The 16,468-nt window shown below is 40.4% G+C and overlaps 1 protein-coding gene and 2 non-coding genes across 9 annotated transcripts in view; all 3 read right to left on the bottom strand.

Annotated features, from left to right (window-relative positions):
- Positions 1-16,468, bottom strand: part of CHD8 (chromodomain helicase DNA binding protein 8) — a 57,995-nt gene that overhangs the window by 3,027 nt on the left and 38,500 nt on the right. For 4 of the 7 annotated variants that reach the window (XM_019713558.3, XM_019713553.3, XM_019713554.3 and 1 more), the window contains exons 12-37: positions 15,199-15,320; positions 14,814-15,057; positions 13,670-13,846; positions 12,512-12,655; positions 12,007-12,262; positions 11,212-11,422; positions 10,765-10,960; positions 10,105-10,272; positions 9,725-9,904; positions 9,483-9,593; positions 8,940-9,136; positions 8,487-8,686; positions 8,226-8,406; positions 8,049-8,138; positions 7,677-7,780; positions 6,379-6,508; positions 5,194-5,269; positions 4,690-4,744; positions 4,299-4,506; positions 3,664-3,872; positions 2,851-3,570; positions 2,478-2,629; positions 1,890-2,192; positions 975-1,088; positions 620-799; positions 118-234 (exon numbers count right to left, since the gene is read on the bottom strand). In XM_019713558.3, coding sequence (XP_019569117.1) covers positions 118-234; positions 620-799; positions 975-1,088; positions 1,890-2,192; positions 2,478-2,629; positions 2,851-3,570; positions 3,664-3,872; positions 4,299-4,506; positions 4,690-4,744; positions 5,194-5,269; positions 6,379-6,508; positions 7,677-7,780; positions 8,049-8,138; positions 8,226-8,406; positions 8,487-8,686; positions 8,940-9,136; positions 9,483-9,593; positions 9,725-9,904; positions 10,105-10,272; positions 10,765-10,960; positions 11,212-11,422; positions 12,007-12,262; positions 12,512-12,655; positions 13,670-13,846; positions 14,814-15,057; positions 15,199-15,320 — 4,845 coding nt within the window. The remainder of the gene's footprint in view (positions 1-117; positions 235-619; positions 800-974; positions 1,089-1,889; positions 2,193-2,477; positions 2,630-2,850; positions 3,571-3,663; positions 3,873-4,298; positions 4,507-4,689; positions 4,745-5,193; positions 5,270-6,378; positions 6,509-7,676; positions 7,781-8,048; positions 8,139-8,225; positions 8,407-8,486; positions 8,687-8,939; positions 9,137-9,482; positions 9,594-9,724; positions 9,905-10,104; positions 10,273-10,764; positions 10,961-11,211; positions 11,423-12,006; positions 12,263-12,511; positions 12,656-13,669; positions 13,847-14,813; positions 15,058-15,198; positions 15,321-16,468) is intronic. The other 3 variants (XM_019713556.3, XM_019713557.3, XM_074328019.2) reach the window with 3 other exon arrangements.
- Positions 1,281-1,389, bottom strand: LOC141570914 (small nucleolar RNA U6-53/MBII-28). The gene has a single exon (XR_012495356.1). It is a non-coding gene; the product is annotated as a small nucleolar RNA U6-53/MBII-28 (small nucleolar RNA).
- Positions 5,817-5,926, bottom strand: LOC141570913 (small nucleolar RNA U6-53/MBII-28). Its single transcript, XR_012495355.1, has one exon. It is a non-coding gene; the product is annotated as a small nucleolar RNA U6-53/MBII-28 (small nucleolar RNA).

Genomic DNA, 16,468 nt, shown 5'->3' with positions numbered 1-16,468 from the left:
GAAAATTGAAAATTTCTCAAACTGGAAATACACTGGAAAAAAGATAAATTGCATTAAATAATTTCTCCAGTCACATCTACTGTGGGAACAGAATGGTAATGCCTCAGTCTCACTCACCTTTTTTCCATTCCGAGAGTTAGCAGTCTGTACTGGTTCCATTCCCAAACAGTTCAATTCTGCCTTATTATTTTTTTTACATCTCTGCCACTTCTGTTTTCTGCGATCCTCCATATACTGCAACAGAAAAGTATTAGTTATTCTAGAGGAATAAAAATCTCTGGAGTAATTATTAAGGTGCTAGTATCTAGATTGACTTATTGCATAAAAGATTAGTCCTAGTGGAAAAATGCCAGTAAGCAGATCTCTCCAAAAATTTTAGGTGGTTACATAATAGTTTAATAGGAAATATTTGCCTAGCATTTAGTTTAACAAGTGCTTTAACATTATTTTATTTTGATCCTCACAACAAATCTCTGAGGAAAGATGACTGGGTACTACTTACTACTCTTATTTTGTAGATACAGAAACAATGACATAACATGGCATGCTTCCTCCCTCTCACACCGCTTAAAAACCAAGGGAACAACTTTAAATCTTGCTGGATGGAACTGCCACTCACCGCTAGAAATCGGGGATCGACAGCGAACTCTGGATGACCCTGTAACCACATCTCCAGTTCAGCCCGGCGAGGGGCATCCTCACCCACCAGCAAAGTACCATCCACCTTATTGATGACAGGGATCCGGGTCTCCAGGTCCACATCAAGGTGATTAGGCTCTTCCATGCACTCCACCTCCAGCTGCAAACCCAGAATCCACCCCCATGAGCACAGACTCTTCTTTGGGGCAGGGAGAGAGGGGGAGCAGAGCCAATGGTAGCCATAAAATAACTAATATCTTCTAGTCCCTCATCAATTACTGGGAATATAAAAGATCTTATCTAATCATCATGTTAAAGAATTTCTTAACACTCACCTCGACTAGCTTCTTTCTGTTCCCCTTCTTCTTATGAAACAGAGGATGTCCATCTCCCATTACTCCATTAGCCATCAACTTGTGCTTCTGGAATGTTAACTTCAATCCTTCCTCCTAGGAAGACAACCCACCCACCCAAGATGTCATATGGCACATGTTTTTAAGTTTAAGCTTTGAGGGACGTAAGGTAAGAGTCACCCTCTGGCTTGATGATGGTGAGAAGGCCTCTATCCAAAGGGTAGAAATTGGAAATATAACAAAACATATATACTTTTTCTTTAGAAAGATTTCATTTCTTGATCTAGTGCCCCTCAGGTGGCTGTAAGACAAGTAGGGTTTATCTCAACAATACCCAATGCAGGAAAAAACCCCCTACGTGGTGTTGCAGTACTAGAATAGCAACTCACCACAGGGGCAAAATCCTGGTATTCCCATTACATACTAATTTAAGAAAATTTTCTTGTTGAGTACTTAATGACCAGCTAATAGGGCTCAACATGGAAGAGGATATGGAAAAATAAAAATTTCCGTCTATAAAACAAATATCATTGACTTAATGACCTTTTATTTTTAATAAGGCCCGTAATATTTAGATGTCACTTTAACAGCTTTGCCCCAATTTGACTTCAATTTTTAAAAAACTAGGAAGCAAGCCACCCAAAAGAAGCTTTGTATCAATTAGTTCTTTTAAAAATATGATTTCTTTTAACTAGTCCTCGGTAGACACCAGTCAAGATCCCTTCCTTTACTACAATGATTTTTCCTAAATGGATCTTTGTGAGCTCTAATTTTTTTCCCCCTCTCATTTTCAAAGTTAGCTAACCAAATGAGTTTAGTATCCTGTCGGTGAAACGCGTTAGAAAGAAGAACTGGAACCTCCTTCCCCACTTTCCAATGCCTAAATGCTGAGCTTACATCTTTGATCTGAACTGTAAACTCTTTCTCATCCATGCCGCGGCGAAGTTTGGTGAATTGAGCTGCTGCTGTGGTGACTGCGGACACATCCTCCTCTGCCATGGAAGCTGCACTGCTACTTCGTGGTGTGGGGACTGGAGAGTCACCATATTCTCCTGGAGTCAATGAGGGACTGTCTAGCAAGTGGTTGCTTGGCCCCAAAATTCCTCCAGTTACCATTTCCTGGTTCCGGCGGCTAGAAGGCCACTTCCCTGAGAGTACAGCCTGGCAGACGAGGTCAATACGGTTTATCAGGATACGATCCTGAGTGGGGAAAAAACAAATCAATACTGGTATTAGGGACTGAGTCTAGCTATGTGATTCTGTGACAAACAATAGTGCCATCAGTATCAGGATGGGTAAAATCATAAGGGAAAAAGGAGGGAAGTAACAGTATCAGATTCCTAAGTCAGCTGGGAAGTTTCATGAAAAAAACACATAGCACTAAACACAATCAAAGAAAGCCAGAACCATCTGTTCCTTGTTCCCTGTATATGTTACACTGTACAATATTTCTAGACTCTGCATGTCCAAGAATGAGGCTGTTACCTTGGGCCACTCAGAGGCTCTTTGTCTTTCTTGTAGCAGCAGCAGCTCAGGGGTCATTTGTTCTCCATCTTCATTTGGGAATCCATCTTGGGACATAGTAAGGGATAGGAGACTCTCTTCATCATAGAGCTTTGAGTGGGACCGGTCAGCAGCTAGAGATCATACAGAATGTATGAGCAAAGATGAAATAATAAAATTATATAGCAATGGTGTTATATGGGCTTTAAATAAAGACCCCAAAAATAATGTATCTGTTTTGATAGTCTATCAAACCAAAATCCGAATCTCTCTCAGAGGATGCATTTAGAAAAGATGGGAAAGAGCAGAAGAGGCAAATAGGGAAGAAGGCCAACAGCCTGTCACATGCACTCACTTAGCTTCTCTTCCTTTTCATCCTCACTCTCCTCAGTGCTGGAGCTGGAGCTGGATGAGGAGGAGGAAGAAGAGGATGAAGGTGACAGCTTGCTCAAGTCCAGCTCAGAGTCCGACTCATCCTCATCTTCTAGTTTGACTGGTGGGACACTCCGAGACACCAGTGGGGTGGTATCAGAGGGGGCTACTCGAATCTCATAGTCTGGTGGGGTTGGTCGGCTCCTGGCCACCACCTCATGCTCTAGCTTTAAAGTCAGACTCTCCAGACTGGGGACCTGGGTAGCTGTCTCCTCAGGTGGCTTTTCAACAGAAGCTTCTGGGCGCAGGGGCAGCGGTGAGGCGGTGCGCGAGGTATACTGCTGGTGCAGCAGTGGGGTAGAGCAGCGTGACAGGGATGGAGCTGATGCTCCTGACTGATGGTTCTGCATAAAATTCATACGGGCAGCCAAAAAAGAGAAGTCTGGGTCCTGCATGATGTTGCAGTCTGTTTGGCTCACCCCGTGGCGGGCTGCCCCTCGTAGAAGCTCCCCATCATGCCGAACGGGCTCCCACCATTTGGGCAGTTCGGGACCTGGAGGCTGACATAATGCCAGCCGATCTTCCAAAAGAGGGTGGCATAAAACTTGTTCCCGTAAGCGTCGAAGCAATTCGATACGATAGAGAGTCCGTGAGGCCCTCTCCTCAGTGATGGGCTCAATGAAAAGATTAGGGTCCGGGGGCTCTGCAAGAGACAGGGGTGGAAGGAGAAATGAACCAAGAGTGAGCTCTGTCACCATCCATCCCCACTCATCCAAGAATCTCCAGTCTCACTTACCATCTCCAGCTGCTGGGGGAAGGCGGCACACTTGCCGACACATGGCCACAAACCCATGGAAATACTTGGTAAGGCTTTCGTCTGTTTTTTTGTCCAGTCGGGCAAAAGTGCGGAAGCGATCCCAATGGAACTGCATGGTGTCAGGGTCATACTCCACACCAAAGGTAGACACTACTCGATAGAAATCAGTTTGTTCACGCCTTGTCCATCTACAAAAGGAAGGGGAATCAGGCACAGTGATCAGAACACAGGGAAACTGGTTAGTTCTGAGTGTGGCTTAGAATATCTGAATACACAAATATTGAAAGTAGGGGCAAAAAGAAGGTGCAGATAACAGTAGAAGAGGTAGTAAGACATACTCTGTAACGTAAGAATTTAAGAATTAGCAAGCTAAGGGGAAAAATGATGCAAATAACTCAATGAGAATGGTTACTTTACACAGGAGACTTTCCTTAGTTGATTATGCACACATGTGAGGCTTACATCATAGAGGTGTAACAATTAAAGGCAAAAAAAAGATGGTCCCGCTGCAGGGAATTCCAAAATCAATTCTTTCTAAGATGCTTTTCAATATAGGGCGGCCTATGGCTGAAGACTAGCATATAGCTCAGCCCTAATTCCCAGCCTTATTTTACCGTTGCTGTTTCTCCCGCCGTGCAATTTCTTTTAACTTGAAGGCTGCCTCACAACGCCGCCGTCTCCGGTCCCCACGTTCTGCAGCCTCTATCTTCATCTGTTCTCTCTTGTAGCTGCGCTGATAGGCTGTTACTAGGCGCCGAAGCCTAGCTGTCAGAGCAGAGCCTGGAGGCCAGAATAGATGGCCTGGCTGTTGGGTCACCTGGGCTGTGAGAAGCAAAGTAGAATGAACGAAAGTACAGGAAAGGTAGTAGAGCTAATACTGTATTTCAAACTACCCAAAGGCAAAGCTCTTAGAAATCCCAGGAGAGGGTAGAATTCAGTCAATAATTCCCCAACCCTACTCCCCCCACCCCCCGACAAATTGTACTATTTGACCTAGAAATTTACCTTCATCTCCATCAATCACTGAGATCTCCTCATCCATCATCATCAAGGGATCACCCTAGAAAAGGAAAGCCACCCCACACAGGATGGAGGGGGGAGGGAGGGGGGGGATGTTGGTATTCTGAAATCACTTTCTCGTGTATGTCCGTCTATGGCACCAAGGGATTAAGAAAAATTTCTAATGAAGGAACCCTCACAAAAATATCGGAAGCAACCAACTAAAACAGTAAGAAAGCAGAACCTGAAATATCAATTCTTATTAATGGCTTGAAAAGAGGACTTAGGAATTTAATAGTTAAATAATATACTTCAGTATCCAGCTTGGGTCCTGCCTCCACAGAGCCATCCCTGATTTCCCCAGGTGGTGTTACAATCCTTGCCACTAATACTTCATATTCTTAAATAGTAATTACTTTCCATTTTGTTTTATAAATTAATCCATATACTTCAAGATTCGGGGACTGGGAGAATACTTAGAGAAAATAGACTTAAATGAGGATTCCTCACCTCATCATCTTGGTCTTTTGGGGGGCCCTGGAGTGGTTTATATTCAGGATCTTCACAATCCTTATCAAAGTCAACCCTGAAATTATCCAGAGACATGAGAAAATGTTAACAATATAATCTTTCACTAAGAGGAACCTAGGATGAAGACCAGGCCAAACATACAAGCCAGCATGGAACAGTCTTTTCTTTCATGCTGGAAGGAATGGTAGGCCAAGTGCTAAGTTTTGGTAAGTTAGGTACAGCATCCAACACAACAAATAACTGAGAGAAAATGATAAAGTGCCACTCTAAATTGTTTTAATTTGAAATGAAACACTGACCAGTACACTTCCTTTTTCTTGATAGCCCTTTTTATTATTTAACCCATTCTCCCCTACCTGCCCTACTATTTACTTTTTATTTCATTTGAATGGTCCATACTTGCTTATTTTTACTACTTTACTCTGTTGAGCAGAAGGGTGACATAATAAATGATTTGCAATGAATAAATGACCCCATTTCCTCTGAGGGTCCTTTATTAAGCAAACTGAGGTTGTGATCATCAAGTTGTGATCATCAAAGAGAAACCTCTCAATCATGAAAGAGTAGGTGGGTATTCATGAACTAAGCGAACTCTTTCACATGCCCCTCAGGTCTCCACATGAGAAGTTTTGTTAAACTCACTGGCACCCAAAGCAGGGCAACACTGCCCTACTTGGTGGCTCAGTATTAGCATGGCAACTCATCATCGAGGCATGTATCCAGGCAGAGTGAATGTCTTTATGGGCCAGCCACCGTCGGGAGATGATAAACCAGAGCTAAAGTTTCCTGAGGCTCTACCACATAAGTGGCATGGGAGAGCTACATGGTTATTATCTTTCAAGAGGACCAGTATCCTTTCAGCTACTGTAGCTGCACAGAGAAGTACTGCAAAGAAAAACTGAATAGAACATCAAACAAACTATTTGGGAGTAACATTAATTTTCACCCTTATTTGCATCTTATGGCAATCTATGGTTTTAGGCCAGTTTACGGAGTCCTTTCAACTGGTCCCACTCTTTGTTAAGAATTTATCATTCATGAGTATAACCACCATTAAGAATCCCAATAGGCTCAGTCAAGACTAGTGTTATCTCTTAGAACAAGCAACCATAGCCTTCATAGGGCAGACTCAGAGCTTTAAGAGAACTAAACACCAATGCTTACCCTTCTACTATATCGGAGAAATTATCCAGCACTCGATGTTCTGCTGCAATAGCTTTGTCATCTGGTCGGCCAGCCTTTTCCAGGAAGCATAAGGCTGGGTCTGCCCTCATAGTATTATATTTTTCATAGCCTAGAAGAAAAAGCCATAAAGTGAAAAGAATTATGGATTCATTTTGCCTTTATGCTTATTTCATACGCTGCTGGAATAATTAGAGTATATGGGCAATTTTGCTCACAATGCAAATTATAATTTAAATGTTAATTTGGACAGCTGCTGGGTTATATGACTATATTTAACATTTCTATAGCAATTTAGCGTCCTAAAGAGCTTTAACATTAGTTATTGAAGATAGGAATTTAATCAATTTATATAGAATGGTAATTGGTTTACATAGCCATTTAACTGGTAATCTTTCTACATAGATGGGGAAACTAAAACAGTGAAATAATTTAGGATAGGTCACACATTTTCAAAGGAAGGATAAAAAACTTGTACCTGCAAATAGACACTCTGAATTTTTGATTAACGGTGAATGAATGAACGCATGAATGAATGAACAAACGAACACTTCAGGATGTTTGGACTCTTCTAAACCTCTGTTGTCACACATGTAAATCTAAGACTACAAATGCTTAGGATTTTTCTTAGCCCATTAACCTTCTCAAAAACATGTGGATCAGTGTGATTACTTTAATTTTATAGAAGAAAACAGGGAAGTATTTTTTAAAAATAAATGATGTCCCAATTCACTAAATCAGTGGCCTGTATTTTAATGCTCACTGTTTTTAATGCCTGGGATTTGTTATTAGGGAAGACTGAAAAGGGAGTATTCTCCCTTTTTGTAGTCTATCTTTTGTTTCACTTAAACACTTGTTCACACGTACAACAGTGACTGTTGAATATTTAGAAAAATGGGATGTTATACAAGTAGAACACTTTCAGCAAGCCACAGGAAAGTCATACAAATCAAGCACGGTTCATGAGAGTAAGCATATATTACCTCCCTAATTTGTGGAATCTTAACTTAGATGCCATGACATACAGATTGGTAACAGTTATTAGAGAACAGATGGGAGACTCCGAACCTTGGGATTTAACTATCCATCTGGTCTTTCTTGAACATCTACATATAGGGATGAATTGCTCTGCTCTGCATATTTAAGAACTAGTTTCCCATTCAAACATAAGTTTATTGAAGATCAATCACAGAACTCAGTTACTGGTCATTAGCATGCTAAATTTTCCATCTGTGGAGATTAATCTACAACAGGAAAGGAACAGATTAAGAGGTACCTACCATGCTTAAAGACGCCAATGAGCAGGGACTTGTCAGCCTCACTGTCCCACCAAGTTGTTGGAACCTCCAGCTGATCCACCACTGGGAACCATATGTCAATCTCACTATAGGCATTAGAGGGCAAAGTCAGCACAGCAATTCAGGTAATTAAAATGATAATCCTTGGAAAGACTACAGGCATCTTCTTTTATACATTAATTTAATTGCTCATGCAGCTGCCTATGTCCTTCCACTGGTATCAAGTATAGGATTAAAGACCTAATACACAGATTTTAATTATTAGGTATCCCAAAGATAGTATAAAGTGAAATAAGTAAACCAAGTTTTTCTTGAATAAGGCAGGGCACGAAGAAAAATATAGCATAACTTTACCTGGCAATGGCACCCCCTAACACCTTCTCTGCCTGGTCTCCAATCACCTCCTGTCTCAGATAATACAGCATTCGTACCCGCAACAGCACCCTAGAAGGGAGAGAAGAGCTGGCTCAGTAATAGTGTAGAAAGTCTGAGGTGGAAAATGGTTTAGTCTTTGCTAAATTCTATCCTTACTTGTTACACTGATGCTTCAAGTGCTTCTTATAACTTTCATCTTGGAACAGAGTATCAGGGTTATATTTCCGGATCCAATCTGCCTTATGGATATCAAAAGTGCTTTGTGACTTAACCTTTTTCCCCTTGCGTCCACGGGGCACAGGGATAGATAGGCCTGGGAAAGGGGACACATTGAAGACTTGGATTGAGAAAACCCCTTGGACCTGAAAAGGATTAGATAACCCATAGAAAGAGGAAAAGTAAAGAGTTGGTAATTACCTGAATGATTCTGCAATTCTTTTGTCTTGCCATTTTCAGCAGGACTAATCAAGTCCCAAATGAAGCCTTTGATATTTTCATCCCCACGATAGTGCAGAAGACAGTACACGAGGATGGCCCGGCAAATTGTTTCCACATCTCGTTCAGTCATACGTCGCTTGAAGCGTCCATGAGACAAGATATCTCGCCACCGTCCCCAACTAGAAAAACAGAAGAGGAAATTACATTAACATTTTCCTGGGGACTCTAATTCAATGATATTCCCCAGTTCCCCAGAATCACATCTCCCAAAAGATGGGAGACAAAAAAATCTTGGGACATGGTAACAGAATAAATAGAACCAAGTTTTTCCCATTATCCATCCCGTCTTTGAAATCTCTTAATTTGAAAGACAAACAGGGTTATCTATCAGGATGGAGATGCACCACCTCTGATGGCAAAATGGGTTCTTACCCATAGACCAATAGGTGCTTTTCCACCCGAAAGCAGTCAGTGCGCCCATAGGTATGATGACGGTCATGTCGGCGAGAGCGTGGCCGCTCATCATCTTCACTTTCCAAATCAGAGAATTCCACCAGGTCGTCATCTTTCAGAGTGCTAAAGTGGCGGGTCTGTTTTCGTACTCTAGGTGTGTCAATCACCAAGTTATTCTATGCAAAGAACAGAAGGAGAAGTAACTCTCTTCATGACATCATCATGGGAAAGGAATGAAAACAATCATGGATTGAAATAGCTTGGATGTAACATTTGTACACACTGAAAGATTGTTTAGGACATTCAAAATAATCTACAGGAATTCAGGAAGCAAAATTAAGCAGCAGATAGATCTAAGTAGTTTTCTGGGGTCCTACTATGTAGAAAGATTTTACAACGGCCCTTGTATATAAGAAACCGTCATAAACCAAGGTCAGCATCTAGAATCAGAGCACCTATAAAGACTCCTGAAAGTACTGTGTCTTCTGCAATATTTCCTCCCTAGAGGAAAAGAAAGCTCACCTTGCTGTTGAGTAGATCCATGTCCAGGTCAGCCTTTTTGGCCCACTTTTGCCAAAAGTTGGGGTCGTCCAGAGAAATATCTGTCCTATTTTCAGAAGCAACAAAGCTTGCCTAGTGAGTAACAAAGGAACAGAGTAAAGTTGACTACAACACTCTTTTGAGCAATGTAAACCAGTAACAACATTCTAGAGATTTCTGTCCCTATCTCTGCTTCTCTAGCTTCTGGCACAGATAGAATATACCTTGGCAAAGGTAGAACCCTTTCCTTCAGACTCAATGGTGATGGTTGTGGTTCGTCTTAACAAGATCTGGTCAATGTCCTCTTCACAAAACTTGGAGCCCTCGTCATCTTCCTCCATTATGGCTGCATATGCTCCTTTTCGTAAGAGATCTTCAATCTCCTTCTTGGAGAATTGTTGGATCTAAAAAAATCCAATAGAGAGATGAAAAGACTACCAACAGAGTATTAGCTAACCACATCATAATATTTTTAGTTTATTATATTTTAAGAAATAAAAATTGAGAATCCAAACCAAGTGGTCAGATTCCCGTGCACAAATAGCTTTAGTTTCCCTCATCAATAAGACCGGCTACAAACGTTATCTACAGACAGAAGACTCACTCCAGTAATGTTGCCATCCCGACCACTCATGGACTGAAGCACAGCCTTATCCAATCCCAGCTTGAGACTAGCCTTATCAAACATCTCTCTCTCATAAGAATTCCGTGTGATGAGACGGTACACCTTCACAGCTTTGCTCTGCCCAATTCGATGGCACCGTGCCTGGGCCTGGTTAAAAACAAACATTGGAAGGGAAGGGCAAAGATAACATAAAATTGGGGGGTGGGTTCAAAATACCAATTCACATCCATAAAGCAGCCATGAGATCAATTCAAAAACAAAAGTCAATTTCAAGAAGAAATTATTGCCCCATCATGTAGAGCAAGGGTTAGCAAACACGGTCTGCAGGGCCACCTGTTTCTGTAAGTAGTTTTCCTGGAACATAGCCTCATCCAGCCATTTACATATCATCCATGGCTGCTTTTATGTTACAGGAACAGAGATGAGTAGTTACAATAGCCTGTACAGTCCACAAAACCTAAAACATTTACTATCTGGTCCTTTCCAAAAAGAGTTTGCTGACTTCTGATCTACACTGCCACCCCTAACTAAGTAATCAATTCCGTACTCTCTGAAGGACAAGTATTTCTGAGAGATCCTGAGCCTGCTGAAAACCTCCCAGGTCAGGTAGTTAGTCCCTAAGACAATGATTTCTTTTACCTGCAGGTCATTTTGTGGATTCCAGTCTGAATCAAAGATGATGCAGGTATCAGCCGCTGTGAGATTAATACCAAGTCCACCAGCCCGGGTGCAGAGCAGGAAGACAAAGCGATCTGAGTCAGGCTTGCTGAAGCGGTCAATAGCAGCCTGTCGAAGGTTACCTCTAACGCGCCCATCAATACGCTCATATAAGTACCTGCATAGGAGGCACAGGAAAAAGAAGTTCATCAGCCAAGCAGAAAGAGAGACCAAAAAATTAGACTAAGGTCAATACCAGTACCGCCATCTCTCTAGTTGACAAAAAACCTTATCAGAAAGCTGAGAATGAGTCTTAAATACTTCTCTTATTCTAGTCCTAATCAACTTCAATTAAACCCAGGACCTCTTACGCTTTGCAGCTTTATAAGGATCCAGTAGATATGAGGCAAAGGATTACTCTTTTCTCACCTTCTCTGGATTAGATAATCCTCTAGGATATCTAGGCAGCGTACCATCTGGGAGAAGATCAGAACCTTATGGCCACCAGCTTTAAGTTTGGGAAGTAACTTGTCAATAAGAACCAGTTTGCCAGCTGAACGAACCATGGCCTGCAAGTGGAAGTCATGAGGTATAATGTGGCAAGCTTCTCGAAATTCTGTTAGGATTTTTTCTTCTGCACCTGACAAAAGAAAAATCAAACTTGATGGTGAGATCTTGAAAAACATACTGAGGCTATACTTTGTTTAACTGAGATAAGGAAGCAAAGAAAAAAAGAGTAATCTGACTTAAGGTCAACTTATCACACAGAGAATTTCAGCACCTCCAAATCCTAATTCATCTTCAATTGTGTTATACCAAACATTCCAAGTAAGTAAGGCTTAAGATTGTAATTGAGTTAAAAATATGTAAATATGTGGATAAAGACATACAAACCACTATAATCACCCTCCTGTCATCCAAAGCAAAAACAGCAAAATGGAGTACCAGTGAGGATGAACATTTATCCAGAGTACAGAATGACTTGAGTTGTTATTCATAAAATTCTAAACAGCAAATCCTATTTAATTTTGTAGATTATACAGGATCAAGGGGGTAAAAAGAACTAGAGAAAGACATGCCACATAAGAATTGTTTCAAAAGGAGAACCACCCTCCACTCCCAAATTAGGCTGGATCAGTAAATGCATCCATTGTTCCTGAGGAATATCATTTAGAATAAACAGGTAACACAGAAATGGCAGGTACTTTCCAGAAATTCCCTCACCATTGATGAGATATGGGTGGTTGCAGCATTTGCGCAGTTCCATCATTGTGTTGAGTAGATTAGGCATGTTAGTATGACCTGCCCCTTTGGAAAGAAAGGAGAAATTCTTCTCCAGAATAGCCCGGTAGTATTTCTTCTGGATGTTGGTCAGCTCTACTTCAATAATAGTTTCCTGTTTGGGTGCCAGGTTTTTTTCAACATCCTCTTTGAGTCTTCTCAGCATCATTGGCTTGAGAATGGCCTGTAGCTTTTGAACCTGATACAGAGAGAAAAGAAATCAACGTGAGGACAAATATTCCACGTTAGGTGCAAACATGGAGAAATACAATGAGAGTTTTCCAGTATCTGAAAGATACAGATTTTGGACAATGTCATAAATGATGTAGGCACAAGGTTATAAGGTGTTCAGAAAGACCCCTGATGCCTATGGCAATAGATGTCTGTCTAGTATAAACTTGACCTTTTTTGTCTGGATTTAGTACCTCATCAGATACAGACTTCCTACCTGTTCCTCTGTCTTGAGATCACCAAAGTCTTTGAGGAACTCTGATTCTGATGGAAACTGTGACGGTTCCAAGAAATGAAGCAAGCTAAACAGCTCCTCCACAGTATTTTGCAATGGTGTTCCTGTGAGTAGCACTTTGTGTTCCTAGAAATGGAGAAAATAGAATGAGAAAACTGAAAAACACAAAGGGCTTCTGGGGTTCTCTATCAAATGTGTAAGTTTAGCTTTCTTTTCTTTATCTCTAAAATTATGGGAATGGACCGGATTAGTGTCTTAACTTTTGTTTCACCTGTTTCCTCTTTTGATAAACACAAAACATTCAAGAAAACCCTTGATGTTATTTAACATATTGAATTAACTTTATTATAAACAAACAAAGAAATATTCAGAATGTTTTTTTTTCAATTACATATGCCTCTCCACACTCAACTCCCCAAGGATATCCTAATAGGTCCCCCTCTATGGAATGCACCTGTGCTGGCTTAAATATGGCCATAAATTCTTTGTAGTTCCTCCTGTCAAGGTTCACCCCTTGAATCTGGGCTTGCCTTGTGACTTGCTCTGACAAACACAATGTACCAGAAGCGACACTGTGTGAGTTTCAGAGCCTATATCTCAAAGTCCTTGCAGCTTCTGCCTTTGTCCTCTTGGATCACTGCCCTAACTCCACCATTCACAGAAAAGTCTAGTATACTGGAGGATGACAGGCCATACGGAAGATGACCCAGGCACCCCAGCCAACAACTAGCACCAATTGCTAGCTGCAGCTACATCACTGACTTCAGGCAAGACCACCAAAAGAATGGCCTAGCTGAGCCCAGCCCAAGTTGCTGAGCTAGAGAACCATGAAAAATATGGTTGTTGTTCTAAGTCACCAAGTTTTAGGGTAGTTTGTTATGCAGCATTAGGTAACTAATATAGTAGCCAACCTCTCCACCTGGTTGAGAACCACTAACCTACAGTTGCCTTCCAATTCTAAAATTTATATGACATTTTTGACTTTTAGATTACCATTACTGTAAGCCATACCTACTACCCAATACATAGATTTTCATTCTTTTTTCTTTTCTGCTAAATTAGGGTTATATTAATTCTCCAGGGAATGTGGGTTATTTTAATTTCAGGTCCTCTGCCCACAAGTGAGTGTGAGGAACTCACCAGGTCCATGTGTTTGAGACTATCGAGCAACTTGCAGTTACGGTTCTTTAGTCGATGGGCCTCATCAATGATGACACAACGCCATTCAATCTCACGAAGCTCAGGACAGTCTGATAAAATCATCTCAAAAGTAGTGATCAGGGCATCAAACTTGTATGCACCTGGGATGAGACGCCCCTAAGCATGAAGGCAGTAAGTCAGGAAAAGACTAAAATGTACCTAAGGGAGGAGCTCTTCTGAATTACACATTTTCTTTTCTATATTCAGACAGGCTTAATGGGAAACACAAACTGCACCACCACCCTCCTCCACTGCTGTTTATCTTTCTGATAAACAGTGCCAAATCACTCAGTGTGAGACACATTGCCTCCTCAACATATTCAGTTTCTTGGGAAAGTGACAGACTTCACTGAATGAATCTGGGTATTTCTGACTCTGCGGTATACCTAGATCATGTATCTCAGCCCGAGATCTACTGTTGGTTAACACTGAAATCCACAAATGTTGGGCATTACTGAAACATACAAGACAAAACTAAAAGTGAAAACCACTAATAGAGTACATAGCAATATTGGTTACTGTCTAAAAATGGACAGAAGAATTGAAACATCTTAACAAAATTAAGAGTAGTATAACAAAACTTGAATAAATTTGGTTTTGTCTAAATAAAAACCACAGAAAACTAATGGTTGAAAAACAGTTCATAAAATCTGATGTTAAGGATGGATAAATTAAAAAATTTTTTTTTCAAATTTATACAGAAAAAGGATCTTGATGAAAATTTTAACAGACTTTAAAAAAAGAAATGAAATGGCTTAAGTTCACCACCATATGGGTCAAGAAATTAATAAAGTGGCTAAATGAATTTCATTCTGGAAAATACTTTGATGAAAACTCATCAATTCTGATAAAATTCTATTTAAAATGTATGTATTCATAAATAAAGTCAGAACTTCCCCTGGATCTAAATGTCCACGGGATCAAAACAGCATAGACCAAAAACTGCCACGCACAATCTAGACAAAAATGCCTTAAATCACAGAGAGCCTCAGTAAGAGTCTTTTATTCAGAGTGAAGCCTCTAAAATATCAGGTACTTTGGCCCACTCTCTGTAAACCATAACATTCCATGACATACAACTCACCCGTGAATCTTTGCAGTACATTTCATATTGCTGAATCATCTGCCGGCTGGCCAGACTGCCATGATACACAATAGTATTCATCTCTGTCCATGTATTGAATTCTCGCTCCCAGTTCGTAATTGTGGACAAAGGGGCAATGACCAGGAAGGGGCCATGGATGCCTACATTATATACCTCCTGCAAGAAGGCAATGGACTGAATGGTTTTGCCCAATCCCATCTCATCAGCCAGGATGCAGTTCTGCCTGCAGATTCACCATGGAAAATGAAAAGCATGTCAAAAAGATAACATCTTTTAAAAAGTACATAAAAAGAAACTGTTTAAATAGAAAAATGAAAATAATCCCAGAGTAAGCCTACATCTGAGGGACCACTCTTTTCTTTACCTGTTATACCAATTAAAGAGCAGCCAATTGACCCCTTCTAACTGATATTCCCGTAACTGGTTTCTGTTTTTATACTCATGTGACAGCTCCAACTTCTTCCAGGCACTTGCCTGTGGACGATTCTAAAAAAACAGGAAATTTGAATAAATGAGGTGGAGACATTAACATTAGACAAACTTACTAGGTAATTCTAGTAATGGAAAGTCAATTCCCAAACATTACTGCTTGGATTAAAACATGCTAAGTATATTCAAATTCATGAGTTCATAATGAAACTTTTTTAAAAAGTGGAGGGCAAAAAAAAAGAGGAAAAACCCACTGGTCACTTTTGGAGGATGCCAGGAAACTAGTTCATTATTTTAAAAACTAGAAAATGAAGAAAAAGAACAAAGCATCCTTTTCACTATGCCATCTCTATCTCCAGGTAACCAAAAAAGAAAACATTTCTTTTAATAGAAGACTTGGCTAATAAATGAAGAAATGATAGAATTAAAATATCATCATTTTAAAATTCTTAAAGAATGGATCTAGGCAATGTGGTAAATGGCTGATAACACCACAGAAGAAAACCTGGTAGAACCAGCTGTGAAGTAGATTCAGTGGCCTCCCTCCCCCATCTGATCAAGCCTCTAGAATACTGATATCTAATGGAACTGTCTACAATGATAAAAAAATGTTTTACCACTAGCTACATGTAACTACTGAGCATTTGAAATGTAGCTAGTGGCTACTATGTTGGATAGCACAGCTCTAAAACCTTCTGATGCACAGTGCTGTTCTATATCTAACCACTATGTGAAACATAAGCGACAGAGAACATGATAAAAAGTTCCAAGGGGAATGCAATTGGCAAACTTCAGACTATGGAAAACCCTAGAGGACAAACCACCTGGTTTCTTCAAGAGAAAACGGCAAAGGAGGGAGAGGAAATCAAGGGGAACTATAATTAAGAGCTTTGAGACTTATTAATCAAAAGCAATATATGGACGTTATTTAGGATTCCACTCAAACAATTTAACAAAAATTAGAAGAGAATCAGGGAAATATATACAGTGATTGCTAATTTGATGATACTAGGAATGGTTAAATTTTTTCAGGTGTATACAGTATTATTTATTTTTAGAGATAAACACTGAAATATTTACAGATGAAACAAAGGAATCTGGGATTTGCTTTAAAACAATCTGGGAAACAGGGAAATGAATGGGTAGAGAAATCACATGAAACAAGATTGGCTATGGCATGTATTAATTGTTAAAGTTGGGTGATG

This window comes from Rhinolophus sinicus, chromosome 3, assembly GCF_057876585.1.
Source record: "Rhinolophus sinicus isolate RSI-liver-muscle chromosome 3, RSI-T2T, whole genome shotgun sequence".
Lineage (NCBI taxonomy): Eukaryota > Metazoa > Chordata > Mammalia > Chiroptera > Rhinolophidae > Rhinolophus > Rhinolophus sinicus.
This window is presented reverse-complemented; position numbering and strand designations above follow the sequence as displayed.